The following is a 13,230-nucleotide window of genomic DNA, read 5'->3' on the forward strand; positions in this document are numbered from 1 at the left end:
GATGGCTGTGAGTCACCTGAGCTGAGGCTCCAGCTTGGCTCAGTGGATGAACATAGAGTTCCATGGTTAAATGCTTTCCACTGTTGTTAACCGGAATCCAGAGCCTTGGCCAATTCCCACCATGGCTGAGGGCCCAGGGGCCTGAGCTAAAGCCCACAGGGGAAAGGGCCAGAGTGTGGTGCAGTCTGGGACACATAACCCAGCTCCCAAAATAACATAGCAAGGCTATGTGACATCTCTGAGGTACCAGAGCCCTTTGAGAGACACAAATCAAATCAAAACAACTGCCACAGTGAGTAACTCTCATAGTTCAAACTCTATACACTCAAGACACTTGGATTTTCCCCTTCCCTTTCATTCTTGAGAAAGCATGCAAGGGAAAAAAAGCCCAGTTTTCTAGTGAGCCAGCTTTTCTAAAGAACTGGATAGGTGAAGTCATACTAGTTAGAATATACCAATTTAATGCAAAATTAGTTTTCTGCAAATTAGTTTTTATAAGCCAGTATCAATCCTGCTGCAGTGTTGATTATTCTGCTAGTTTAAAAAGCCAAAAAATCCCAATCCCCCACAGCTATGCAGGTTCTCTATGCAGCACACCAGAACTGTCTCCTATGTCCCACCAAACCCAGCCACACAAACAGAATACAGTGACAGCATCTCTTTAAAAACGGTTCTATCTCAGTGAACTGTTTCAGCACTGAAAGGTCACCCTTCTCCAAACCCAGCTGTGTTTGTGACTCAGCAAAAATGTCACAGTTCTGTGTTTACTTCAGTTCCCCTTTCAGATTCCCTGCCTCTGCCATGGAATGCTGCAAATACTTGTGGCACTGATGTCTCAGCCTCCTTAGGCTCTTTTTTAATGGCTTGTTAAGTAACAGCCTCTGATTCTCAGCTCTCACAGCTGCCCCCATTTTACAACTCAAATAGTAAATAGTGGAAGATGAATGTGTTTTCAAAATTATTTTTATTCTGTTAAATGACTGAATTTATATGAAAATTAGAGTCAGATGAGTTTTGCACTGACAAGACTATTCAGACAGCTATACCCAAAGTGAGTTTACCAGACTGAATGTGGATCAGGGCCTCATTCACTGGTTAACAGTAAAGCAAGTAATTATAATTGTATAACCAACCCAAAAGCCTCACTTAGTCCAGTAAAAGCTGGGGGAAACAGAATAAACCAAGCCCATAAATACCATCAGCTGCTAAACTACTGAAGAGGAATTCCAAGTGAAATAATCTTGCCTCTTCCAGGTTTGTTCTCTTCTGTGCATGGTCAGGGGTTGTGATAAGGTCCCACTCCCATCAGGCCTGGTTTTTGTCCCCATTGCTTGATTTTTCCCAAGTGTTCTTTAACATCTGCCCCCTACCTTGCCCTGACACAGCCATTCCGTGAGAAAAGCTTTGCAGTTGGCCCCAACCCTGCCTTTGGTTCACAGCTTCAAGGCCCTGTGGAGCCTGGCACCAATGCTGGGGCAGGTAATTCTCTCTCAGAGCCCATTTCTAGCACTGGGCAGGGCTTTTCCTCTTAATTGAAACCAGCTCACTCCTTCCCATCAGTCATTTTAAGGCCTGGTATTGTCCTTCACACTCATTGCAGCTCTTCTGACCAGCACCAGCACATTTCCATTATTACAGGCTCACCCTCCTAGGAGAGAAAAAAAGCTGCCACACAGCAAACAAAGGCTCTGAGTCAAATCCACCAGGACCTCCCCAGAGCTCTGGCTGATAAAGCTTTCAGCAGCTCCAGCCAGGACTTAATGTCTGGCGAACAAAATGTTCTGGAAAAACGTCATGCCTTCTATAAACACATTTTTCTGGCAGGTCTGCCCTGGTGTTTTAAAACCTGGAGAGGCTGACTCAGCCTGGCTTCTGCAGGAGCTAAGGGAACACCATGGGTTGAGGGGAAGGTGGAGGGAATGGAGTGTGGGGAGGAAAGAGAGAGGGGCAGAGCTGAGCCCTGCGAGGACCCTGCTGCTGCACGGAGACACTGCTCCTGCCCAGCTGCTCACACAAAGTTTATGTACACATTGCCCATGTCCTTCAGCCCATTTCTGGTGCCCAGGCAATTTTCCAACATGTCTTTTGTGGGCAGGGAGCTGTCAGTGCTGGTGACAAATTGCCGCAGCGCGTTCCTGCCCGACAGGTGGCATTTTTGCTCCTCCTTGGCAACGCTGTCCAGCAGGACTCCTCGGATGTCCTTGGGCTTCCCCGGCACACCGAACATGATGAACAAGCCCAGGCAGTCCCGTCCCACCAGGCGGCAGAACTCAGCCAGCTTCTCAAACCTGCTCATGTTCTGGAAGCACTCGTTGGCCAGCGCAGCCTCCCGGCAGCAATCCTCGGCAGGACCCTCGTCGTGGAAGAGCTCGGCCGGCTGCAAAGCCTGCACAGCGATCTGGAGCTTGATCTGCTTGTCAGACCCACACAGAGTCCAGATCCAGTCCACTCCAAACAGGGAGGACTGCTGCTTGGTCATTTTGCTGGTCATGATCTGCTCCTCCATGCCCTTTCCCATGCAGAAGCTGATGAAGTTGACCAGGAAGATCTCGCTCAGCGTGTTTGTGGCTGGCTGGAATTTGCTTTGAGGATCCACAAAACCGAGATAGTCTTCCAGCTTTCGAGATGCATGGAGCACACCCTGGCTGAAGACTTCACAGATGACCAGAGTTTCAGCCTTGTTCTCCTGGTTGTCCTCCTGGGAGACCTTCTGGCCCATTTTCTCTGCCGGAGGAGGTAGTTTCCACATGCAGATTGCCTCAGGGACAAACCTTTATTTTCCAGCAAAGGCTCTGCAGGTGCTGGGCTCAGCCAGACCTACTCAGCTGCACTTGGATACCTGCAGCCTTCCCGGTGAAGGTGATGGCAGAGCTGAGCTCTGTGTGCCCGTGGGGTTCAGCCAGGCTTTCTCCTGGGTGTGTTTCTCCACAGCTGACTGGGCAGGGACCAGCCCAACAGGCCCTGCAGCTTTCACACTTACTGAATACATCTGGTGCTTGTTTTCCTTATTGTTAATTCCGGCACCATTTCTTCGGCTGATGTTATCTCATTCCGGTCTGATCTTATTTCCTTGGATCGGATCTCCTTTCTAGGACTATTGCACAGAAACCATTTTTTTGGCACAGTGTGTTGCCTGGAGATCAAACCATCTTTTTTTTTAACCTCACAGAGAAAGGAGGTTAACACTTGGGACCAGAGAGAGTCTCTTCCACAGCAAGAAGGGACAGAGCACCCTGGAAGGGCTCCCTGTGGAGCTCACGTTGAGCAATGACGATGCCACTTCTCACCACACCAAACAACCCAAGACGGTTCAAATCTGGATCCCAAAAATAACTAAAAAGTCTTGATATAGTTGATTTCTTAGCTGTTAGTTGAGCCCTGCTACAGGCACTACTGACAAACAAATTAACAAGTCAACAAAAAAATGTTTGATTTTGCCCCTTTTCCCTCCTTGGTTTTGAATAGAACAGAACAAGCTTCTTTGGAAAGTTAATTGGAAAATAAAAAGGAAAAAAAACCCTAAAAACAGGACATGAGAAAGGGAACCAGCTTCCACAAAAACACTTGGCATTTTCCACAGACTTTATTGGATTTCACATGGCAATACACAGCAGTTACGTTTGCCCTCTCCAAACCAATTAAGCACCTCGACAGTATCGACAGTGTGCACACACGCACATAAAAACCTCCTGACTTCATCACCTCTCTCGTGTCCCCACCCCAGAACAGAACCAGGGTTCAGATCACAGCTCTGAGGGCATGACCTGGCATCAGGAAAGGGTTGTTTGGAGCAGAATGCTGCTTACACTGCACTGAAATGATCACTGCCCTCACTGGTAACACGCCAGAGAAACTGGAGAGTGTTTTTGGCTATTTCAGCACACAGAATTGTGTCACTAGCTCCTTTTTCCCCCCTGTGAATTCCCATTCCTGCCCAGTAGCCAGTAACTAGTGAGAGCCATCCAGAGGAACACTTGTTGGAAGCCTGCACCACAATTCCTAGTGCTTCCACAGGTTTTTACATTCAACTTCCATGTAAATAATAACAATATTGCAGAGTATTCACAGAAAGGGAGACCTGAATCCACATCCCAAGCATCAGCACCCTAAACCTGCCCACATTAAATTTTGCATCTTGGTACATCAATAATCACCTACACTGCACATCTTCAGAGGTCCAGGTTATCAGCTTACATCATTCTAATGCTGGAATATGCCTCTGATCTGAGGGGAGTTCCCTGGGAAGAACCTTTACTCCTTTCCTAGCTTTGTTAACAGTGTTTTATAAACACCCACAAAGTCAGCACGAACTCCAAATCCCCTGCATGACACCAGGAATGGTCTCATTTCCATCAAGGAGAGTGACAAAATGAGTGACAAATGCTTGGCAAAGCAACACCACTGCAAGGAACAGTTCCAGCTGGACTTTTGTTTTCCTTTACAGAGCAAAGCAGCTTCATGCCATTGTGCTAAGAGACATGCAATGTTCAACACCATACAAATGACCACTGGAATAAAAAGTTACTTTTGTTTGTTTGTTTGTTTGCTTTTGGCTAGGACACCTCACAGTACTGGGAGTCTGACACAAGATTCCCACTAGCTAGTTAAAAATTTTAAAACCTGATGATCCTCAAGAGCAGAGGAGCTGTGCTTTAAGAAGGTAAAATGATAAGCAACACATTTGATATTTCAGTTTTGGAGGAAAAGTCCCACCTTAGGCTTAATAATATGAAATAATATATTTCCTATACATTTCTCTATATAACTTTTATTTTTTTTGCAACTACACCATCTTCACGTTAGTCACAGCACAGAAATATCCCTTCCACACGGGGAGGGAGGGAGTACTCTCAACTTTAAAGAAATTTTTTAAGTCATGGAAGTGTTAATAACTTTATTGAATGCACTAACTACTGCTGCCAGGGACAAGAAAGAAGACATTTTAAAATGTGCAGTTTCTGGATGAGCCACTGCCAGAAGAAACATGCTTTAGAATTGTTTCATCTCAAAATGGAAGATCATTAAACTGTGCACTCAGTAAAAAGCAACGAAAGCAAACAGTTCCAAAGGTCAGCCTGCCTTTCCCAGTAACCAGCTGGTTTGCAAACTGGCATAATTTTTTTACAACCTGCTCTCTTTCCCTTGCACACCTTCAACTTTCCATCACTCTATCTCACAAAATTTAAATTTTTGCTTTTATATGTACCTCATATACTTCTTTTTTCTTTTTTTTTTTTTTAATACAAAACAGTATAAAAATAGGAGCAACAGTCAAGAGCTACAGGGGAGCTTACACAGGGCACGGATCTCTAGAGTCCTACATTGGATAGGGCTGAACAGGTGCTTGTGCCAAAGAAAAGCACTTAGAAAAGAGCAGTAACTTCTATTTTTCAGCTGAGAGCGCAGAGAGAGCTGATGTGCTGTATCTACAGATGCAACACTTTCACCTAACATCTTCTGTTCTTTTCAAACAGTATAAAGGATTATCTGAGGCCACAAATAAGCAAAAGGAGCACTATCATACCACATCGATGTCAAGGCAACACTCTGAAACATACCACCAGTTTTTTACATTAAATAGAGTTAAAACAATTACCATTCACCAGTGTCTGGGTGGTTTTTATGGCAACTTAAGTAGGCACCTTGTTTTTTCTCCTTTTCTCTTTAAAATTCTCCACCCCTTGGTGTTACTTCCAACAAACAGAAGCAAGAGCAATGTAAAGTACATGATCTGCTGCCTGTCACGTAGAACAGGGATGTCCTTGCATGCAGGAGAACTGCCTTTGTCAGTGCCTGGTGGTGACTGTCACACGTTGGAGTCCTCATCTGTTATACTGGTGCTAGGAGAGCGAGTGGCAAAGTCTTTGAACATTTCATCTTCCTTCAGCATGTGCTGGAAAGGAAAGGAGGGAAGAGTCAAGGTTTCTCACAACTGGAGTCACCTGTCCTGTGCTGGGCAGCAAACACTGCCTGCCAGCCACTGCTTTGTTCTGCTGAGGGAGGTCTTCACCCACCCTGCTGCAAAACCAGCTCACCACTGTCTGCTGGCCCCAGTGGCTCGAGGTTTCCACCCAGAAAATGCAGCCTGACTCCCAGCAGAAAACCCACTAACCATGGGCAATGTGGGCTGTGTCCCCTGCTCTCCACGGATTGTGGGGAGCCAGAACAGGCCACCAAGCCTCCCCACCAGGATGGGCCAGGTACCTTCCTGAAAGACATTTGGTTTTCTTGTGCCCTCTGTCCCTGCAGAAGACCCAAAGGACCTCACAGACCCCATTTAACATGAGCCAAGGGGCTCACGCCCATCCCACAGAAACAGAGACCTTATGGCACAGACCCCATTCACAGGCTTACTGTCAAGTTGTTGATGCCTTCAGAAAATGCTCCTATTTGCCTCACCGTCCCTTCTGAATCTTCCATCTATAAAAAACAGAGAATGAACCATGAATTAATAGCAACTTATTTGTATCACAGAGTGGAATCACAGAATGGGTGGGGTTGGAAGAGACCTGGGTCCAAATCATCTGGGTCCAATCCCCTGCCATGGGCAGGGACACCTTCCACTATCCCAGGTTGCTCCAAGCTGCATCCGGCCTGGCCTTGGACACTTCCAGGGATGGGGCAGCCACAGCTTCTCTGGGCAACCTGTGCCAGGGCCTCAGCACCCTCACAGGGAAGAATATTTTCCTAATTTCCTAAACCTCCTAAGATCTAAACCCACTCTCTGTCGGTGTGAAGCCATTCCCCCTTGTCCTGCTACGACAGAGTGACAATTAAGCACAGCACACAATTTACTGATTACACCTGAGATGTTCAGAGCAAGGAAGAAGCATGGCCTGTCAGGAAAGGAGAATTACTCCAGAGCAGGCCCTAAAAAGGTGCTGCATTCACAGCTTCAACCTCCTTGGGAGCAGAGCCTTTTATCACTAATGCTGTGTGACAACAAGAAGTCAGGGCCTTCATGGGCCAAAGCAAAAGAAAGACTTCCCTGGGGAATGAAAGGTTTTCCCACCAAACCTGACAGCTCAAAGACTCAGAATTGTTAGAACTAGCTTACCTGCTCCAGCCTGTCCAAATCATCATCGTCGTATACTCGGATATCCAGGCCAGGCTTAAAGCCCTTCTTTGATCCACTCCCAGATGCTCGCCCCAGGTCCATAGGACACACATACTCCTCCACATCATCTTGCTTCTTCTTCCTCAGGCTCCCAAAATTGCTGAAGGTAAGTTTCTTTGGCTTGAAAGTGAAGAGAAATTTGCCAAGGAGTTAGAGAATCACCAAAGAATTAACTGGCCTACTCATGCCCTCTTGTGTTTCCATGACAAAGGGTCAAAACCCCAGTGCTCTCCTACACAAAACTGAATTTTTCATGACAGTGGCATCTGAAAGGACAATGTGTCCTCTCATTCTACCACTGTTAAGATACCACCATTTAACAGATCCCAACTGTGGTCAAAATTCCACATTAAACCATGAGTCTGTAAACAGTAAGGGACAGTCATCCCTCACTACAGACAGAATGGCGACATCTCCTGTTTGTGCATGTCAGAGAAGCTGAGAAGTGGCCTGTTCATGGTAGACATGAGTGTCAACCCCAGATCTGCCAAGGGTCTGCCCAGACCCCAGGTCCTGCTCTCATGCTTCTTTTTTTTAGGTACCAACCCCTTTTCTCAGATCTTACTGACATGCCTACCCAGCATGGATAAAACCAGAGACCCAAATGCCTCTCTGGAACCTCCCACCCCTCCCAGAACAAGTGGCCTACCTTGACTTTGGCAGTTGCTGTCAGGAGGACGTAGTCAGGGGACTCCATGGCTTCACGTTTCTGCTGCTGGGCCTCCTGCCCCACCAGGAGGTTGAAATGAGTGGCCAAGTGCCGCCTCAGCAGCGTCTTGTTGGGTGGGATGTTCAGCAGCTGGGCCATGGTTTCTACATTGAAACGGGGCTCCAAAACCTGGGAATCCAACCACAGAGAATCCAATCACACAGAATCCAGCTGAAGCCAGTACTGTCTGATGAGATGTCTGATGGATATCCAGGCCTATCTTGGTCACTCCCCTAAGGCTGTTTTGAGATTTTTGTTGGTATTTTAGAGGAAATATACAACAAGGAAGAAGGAAAGAGAGTTAACTTGTTAAAGGATTCCTAAAATACTACCTACCTTCAGGCTTTCCTTCTGGAGTTATAAATAGGAACAAATTGGCAGGTAAGAAGAAATTAACCTTAACTGAAGTACTGTGTGAAGCTGCCACAAAATGTTTACCCAGCATCATCTTCCAATTCTGGAAAAGGTAGCCAGAAGAATCATGGAAAATAAACAGACACAAAATGTCTGGAGCAGGGATACAACTCCTAATCACCACAACAAACCTCTGCAGGTGTAAGTCTTTTGTCTGGAGTATGTGATGCTAGAGCAATTAAAAACAATCCTGGTTTGACAGTGTAATCCCAAATTTTACGAAAGCTTCCTTCACAAAAGAAAACCATATCCAGACTAGGAAAGGCAGAAAATGGCTGTTCAATAGCATGGCAGCACTGCAGGACAGGAGGTGGAGAATGCCATACCAAAATAGAACTGTAAGGGGAATACAGAGTATTAAACCACACTACTTCCCCTCGAGACATTCATATCTTTTAAACCATAAGGTAAGAAACTTCTTATTAAGCAGAATAAGCAGAAAAAGCATGTGCAGCAAAGATAATGTCAGAACATTGACCTAGTGACTCCCAGACATCTTTTTCCTTCATAAAATGGAAGAAGCCACCCCAAAAGCTCACCATCAGCCCCCCGTGCACTCCACTGCCCCGCAGGTTGGGTGCGTACTCTGCCAGATCCACGGAGCGCAGCCACTCCATCACGCGGTGGTTGGTCCACTGGGTGACCTCGGAAGGTGTCACATTATTCTGCCAACAGGAGGGACAGGCAGGTAAGGAGACATCCCAAATCAGCTCAATCCCAGCCCAAATCTTTACTGAAACGTACCTCTCCTGCCCTTAAGGAAAACAATCCTACTTTGCACTTGAGAAAAAACTCTCTTTCTGATTGCTACCTTGGGCAGGGGGCAGGGGTGTGGCAGATCATTTGACTATTGCACTGTGCACTAGGGTTATTTGCCATTTCTACCAATAGAGCTGAAAATTCAGCTGGTTCCATGAGCTCCTGTGCTGTTCTCGCACCTGTGAATCTAAATCCAATACACTGGGTCGTTTTGTCACCCATTGCCCCATCCAGAATTCACTGCTTCCAAAACACAATGATGGCAGTTTCCTGCCTGGTAACAGGGCCAAGCTCCTTTTACACAGAACATTTTGTCACAGCCATCAGTTTTCCAGAGAGTTGCACAAGACTCGTGGCAACAGTGCACTGAGTTCAAGATGATTTGTGGTCCAGACAGCACATTAGAGGCTGGGCCAAACCAGCCAGCTGTTGGCTTGGAGGAGATATGGGAGACTTGGAAAGGGGGACATGAGTTTGGGGTCATGGCAGGTAGAAGAAAGAAAGTGATGTCAGAGATTGAGGTTAAAAGAACAACATGAGAAACAGGAAACTAAAAATGAAGCAGAATGAGGAGACAGGAGGAGAGAGCAGAGCAGGAATAATCAAACACCAGGGACAAAACCCTAGAGGATTCCTCTTTACAGCTTCCTCATAAAGCAGTACCTCATCAGACGGCCTCCTGCGCAGGCAGTTGGGCTCAAAGTTGTTTATTCTCAAAACCTGAATGGCTCTTTTGATGCTGAGGTGGTGAAGGACACTGATGACCTTCAAGGACAGCAGGTCATCCTGTCAAAGAGCAAGAGGGGGTTAATAAACACAGACATGCTTATTCATGGGACCAGCATTCTCCTGGAGGGGACTGCTTTAGCCCCTGGCTTAAAATGGCACATCTGACACATGTGGGGGAAATTTTTAATATGTCAGACAGGTAATTCGTATCAAACCATCTGTCTCAAGATAAAAACTTTCTGTGTTGCACTGTACTAGCTCTTGGGGGATGTTTTTCACACAGGATACAGAGTAGTACAAGAAATGCGGGGTAACAAGGAAGGAAAAAGGGTGAGGTAACACATCCTCAGTGACAGGATAAGATCCAGGACAGCACCAACACACTACATTAGACTCACCTGGCATTTAATCCTGCCAGAAGTTTTAATACCTCAAATGTCCAGCTAGAAGTTTAACTGAAAACAATAAATTACCCTGAAAATTGGGACATTCTCTATGGTTAGAATAAAAAAAATAGGAGGGAATAAGAAAAGTGTCTCAAAGTCAAAATGCAATTTGGCTAACTTAAATAAATTTATGCACCCTTGTTCCAGGGTTAGCATGGCTTAATCTTTCAGTTTTACTTATATGTTATGAGCACTGGAATCTGTTTTGTCAGATGTTTAAGACAAGATTCTTTGCTAACCCAAACATCCCACTGTGTTCAGCTAACTCTGTGATGAATCTAACAGTAGGTTAACTATGTCATGGTTTCCTATTTATTATAAAATAAGAAATGTTATTATATGAATTAATATTAAATATTAAGTATTTTATTATAAAATAATAAATGTTCACTATTATTTATTTTTAGCTGGAGTAACTTCAAAAGATAGTAACAAATATTATTTTAATACTTTGCATATTTTGTTGGTTATTTACAGCTGTTGCCATAATTTGATAGTTAAACTTGCTCTAAAAATATCCCCAGTGGATCTACAATTAAAAAGCAGTGACAATGGTAGTAAAGTCTCCCAACACAACATCAAACTCAATGGAGGCTGCTGGCATCACACCTCCCAGGGTTTAAAAGAAGAAACAATCTTATAACAAATAAAACTGCAAACCATGACATAAAACCTATGCAAAACACATGCAAATGTGGCACGAAAAGGTAACTCATGGTTCATGAGAGAGCAGGGCTGTGATTGATTTATTCTTTGTTGTACAGAAAGAATGAATATTAGCCATGTTCAATTTGCATTTATATCCCCAGAGACGGAAGGTCTTATCTCATCTTACCTGAGCCCTTACACAAAGGAAACCTGACTGGCAGCGAAGTGGGGAGTGGGGAGGTGATGCCTGTGCTAAACACTTTGAAATGCAAAAGCTGTGAAGTGTAGCCTGCTTTCAAACAAGCCGGCTCTCAGAACTGCAATTTTCTTCAAAGGAAATTGCTTGGGTTTTCTTCACCTATGCATCCACGTAAATAAGCAAGCTGATAGAATGCTTGCTTACTGAAGAAAAAGATTCCATCTGCTTCTGCTAATTAATAACAACATGAACAGCAAAAGCACGAGTGGCAACCACAGCATTTGCACCTTTGCATTCGTACCTTTGTGTACAATCCCTGCCTGAGCACACCGGAGTGACACACAACTGTTAAGCTCAGGATTGCCCACTTCTGATGCATGAGTCCAAATTCTTATTGTGTTTGCTCTTAGGCTAGAACCTAGTAGCTCTACAGACGGAAAGAACTTAGGAAATGCTTACAGGTGAGCAGCAGTATCTGATTTCTATAGGTTACAGCTATTGGCATTAACACAGGGCACTCACTAGAGTTTAAAGGGGTCCTTTGAAGACCATGAAAAGGATGTCAGAAAAGGAAGAAGCCATTTACTCACCACACTCATGTAATGGAGCATGCGGCCATCCACCTTCCCCTCATCAAACTGGGTCTTATACTGGGGCAGGCCAATGTCATCCAGCCACCCTAGGGCAGGACAAATACTCCTGTTACAGTGGCAGCCACATTACCCAGCACCACTCACTGTTCCCATCCTCAGCACCCCAAAGTAGCCACGATTGGGGACCCCTATCCAAAGTCACTGCTTCAGCATGCAGTAAAACCTTACTTGTAACCCAGTGGTAATCCAGTTTTCCATGGTTGTTTTCCTCTTCAGATCCCAGTGCCTGCAGTGCAAGCTGGAGCTTCTTCCGATGCAAAGGGTGTTTTATCCCAAGCTCCTGTGAAAGGAAGAAAAGCAGTAAATCTAGAGATAATACTATTTTATTCCTCCCTCTGCTGAATGACCAAGGGTTTCTAAGAATCACACTTCCACAGCACTGCTGGTGACCTGGCAGGTGCATTTTCTATTTGCTGAATTTCAGAGTCCTTTTATCACATGTTCAGCACTAGGGAAAGGCCCACTTACTGGGGTGGTTAGTTTCACAGTGTTGTAGATTAATTTCAAGGAGTGATGGATTCCAAATTGCATTAAAATGTTGGCCACAATATTCTCATACTAGGTTAAAAAAAAAAATCTCACAATACAATAAAAACTTTAGCATTCAAAAAAATACTTGCTGGGATTAATTCTTCCCCTCCCACTTAGGCAGGTAAAGTTAAAATAATTATTTCGTTAAGAGCACAGGAATGTCCCAGGAATTACTGAAATTCATTAATGCTTCCAAATGCATTACATTATTCCTCAGTTTAGTTGCAAATGCAGCCATTCCAGGATCTCTTTAATCCCATTTTCACTTTCAGCAGTGCCTGCTGGTTAATGTTACCTCTGATAACACTATTACAAGCATTATAACACATTACATTACAAGCAAGTAACACATTACATTATGTTCATACTACTTCTCTTAGTCCAATTGTTGTGTAACTACCCAGTTGAGAAAACAAGCTTACTATTTGGTGAAGAGATTTTTAAAAAGCTGAAAATTCAACCTTAAGCAAATATTGGGGATTAAAAATATAAATTGAATCAATTTCTTCTGTATTTCTTGTTTTTAAAAATAGACAAGCAATTCTGCAACAAATAAGGACAGACACCGATCAACTTGTGTGTAACAAATCCTCATTCCTCTTTGTATAAAATGGTCAGAAAATACAATCAGACCAAAACAGCACCTTTTTATACCCTTCTCACACAGGCATAAAACAACTGTAGCACATATGACTGCTAATGAAGCAGGGCTACAAACCCGTATGATAATGAGGCAGTCTCACATGCGTATTTTTAGAAGGTACTACAGTCAAGTGATGTGTCCATGCCTAATGAAGTTAAATCACGTATTTATAATTATTAGCTTCATTACAGAGCATTAAATTTCTACAAAACTTCAGCTAAAAAGAAACGGATTTGGCATCACTGCAGGTGACAGTATTTTGAAAACTCATCTAGCTTCCATTTTTCTACCAAGTGCACTTTACAGACCTGATTTACATGCACAGAAACTGTGATTTTTTTTTGTACCTTTATTTGAAAGGAGTGTTTCTGGTATTCCTCAC

At 44.3% G+C, this 13,230-nt stretch overlaps 2 protein-coding genes across 51 annotated transcripts in view; both read right to left on the reverse strand.

Moving 5' to 3' along the window:
* Nucleotides 1-945: 945 nt before the first annotated feature.
* REP15 (RAB15 effector protein) lies at nt 946-2,749 on the reverse strand. The gene has a single exon (XM_023927464.2). The coding sequence runs from the start codon at nt 2,747-2,749 to the stop codon at nt 2,009-2,011; it is 741 nt and encodes a 246-aa protein (XP_023783232.2). The 3' UTR covers nt 946-2,008.
* An 815-nt stretch (nt 2,750-3,564) lies between these two features.
* Nucleotides 3,565-13,230, reverse strand: part of PPFIBP1 (PPFIB scaffold protein 1) — a 104,361-nt gene continuing 94,695 nt past the window's right edge. For all 50 annotated transcript variants that reach the window (XM_086885087.1, XM_086885079.1, XM_086885085.1 and 47 more), the window contains 8 exons: nt 11,843-11,954; nt 11,612-11,700; nt 9,663-9,785; nt 8,780-8,905; nt 7,767-7,955; nt 7,058-7,237; nt 6,355-6,420; nt 3,565-5,893 (listed from right to left, as the gene is read on the reverse strand). In XM_086885087.1, coding sequence (XP_086741213.1) covers nt 5,807-5,893; nt 6,355-6,420; nt 7,058-7,237; nt 7,767-7,955; nt 8,780-8,905; nt 9,663-9,785; nt 11,612-11,700; nt 11,843-11,954 — 972 coding nt within the window. In that variant the 3' untranslated portion in view covers nt 3,565-5,806. The remainder of the gene's footprint in view (nt 5,894-6,354; nt 6,421-7,057; nt 7,238-7,766; nt 7,956-8,779; nt 8,906-9,662; nt 9,786-11,611; nt 11,701-11,842; nt 11,955-13,230) is intronic.

Source organism: Cyanistes caeruleus, chromosome 4 (genome assembly GCF_971803275.1).
Source record: "Cyanistes caeruleus chromosome 4, bCyaCae1.hap1.1, whole genome shotgun sequence".
Classification (NCBI taxonomy): Eukaryota; Metazoa; Chordata; class Aves; order Passeriformes; family Paridae; genus Cyanistes; species Cyanistes caeruleus.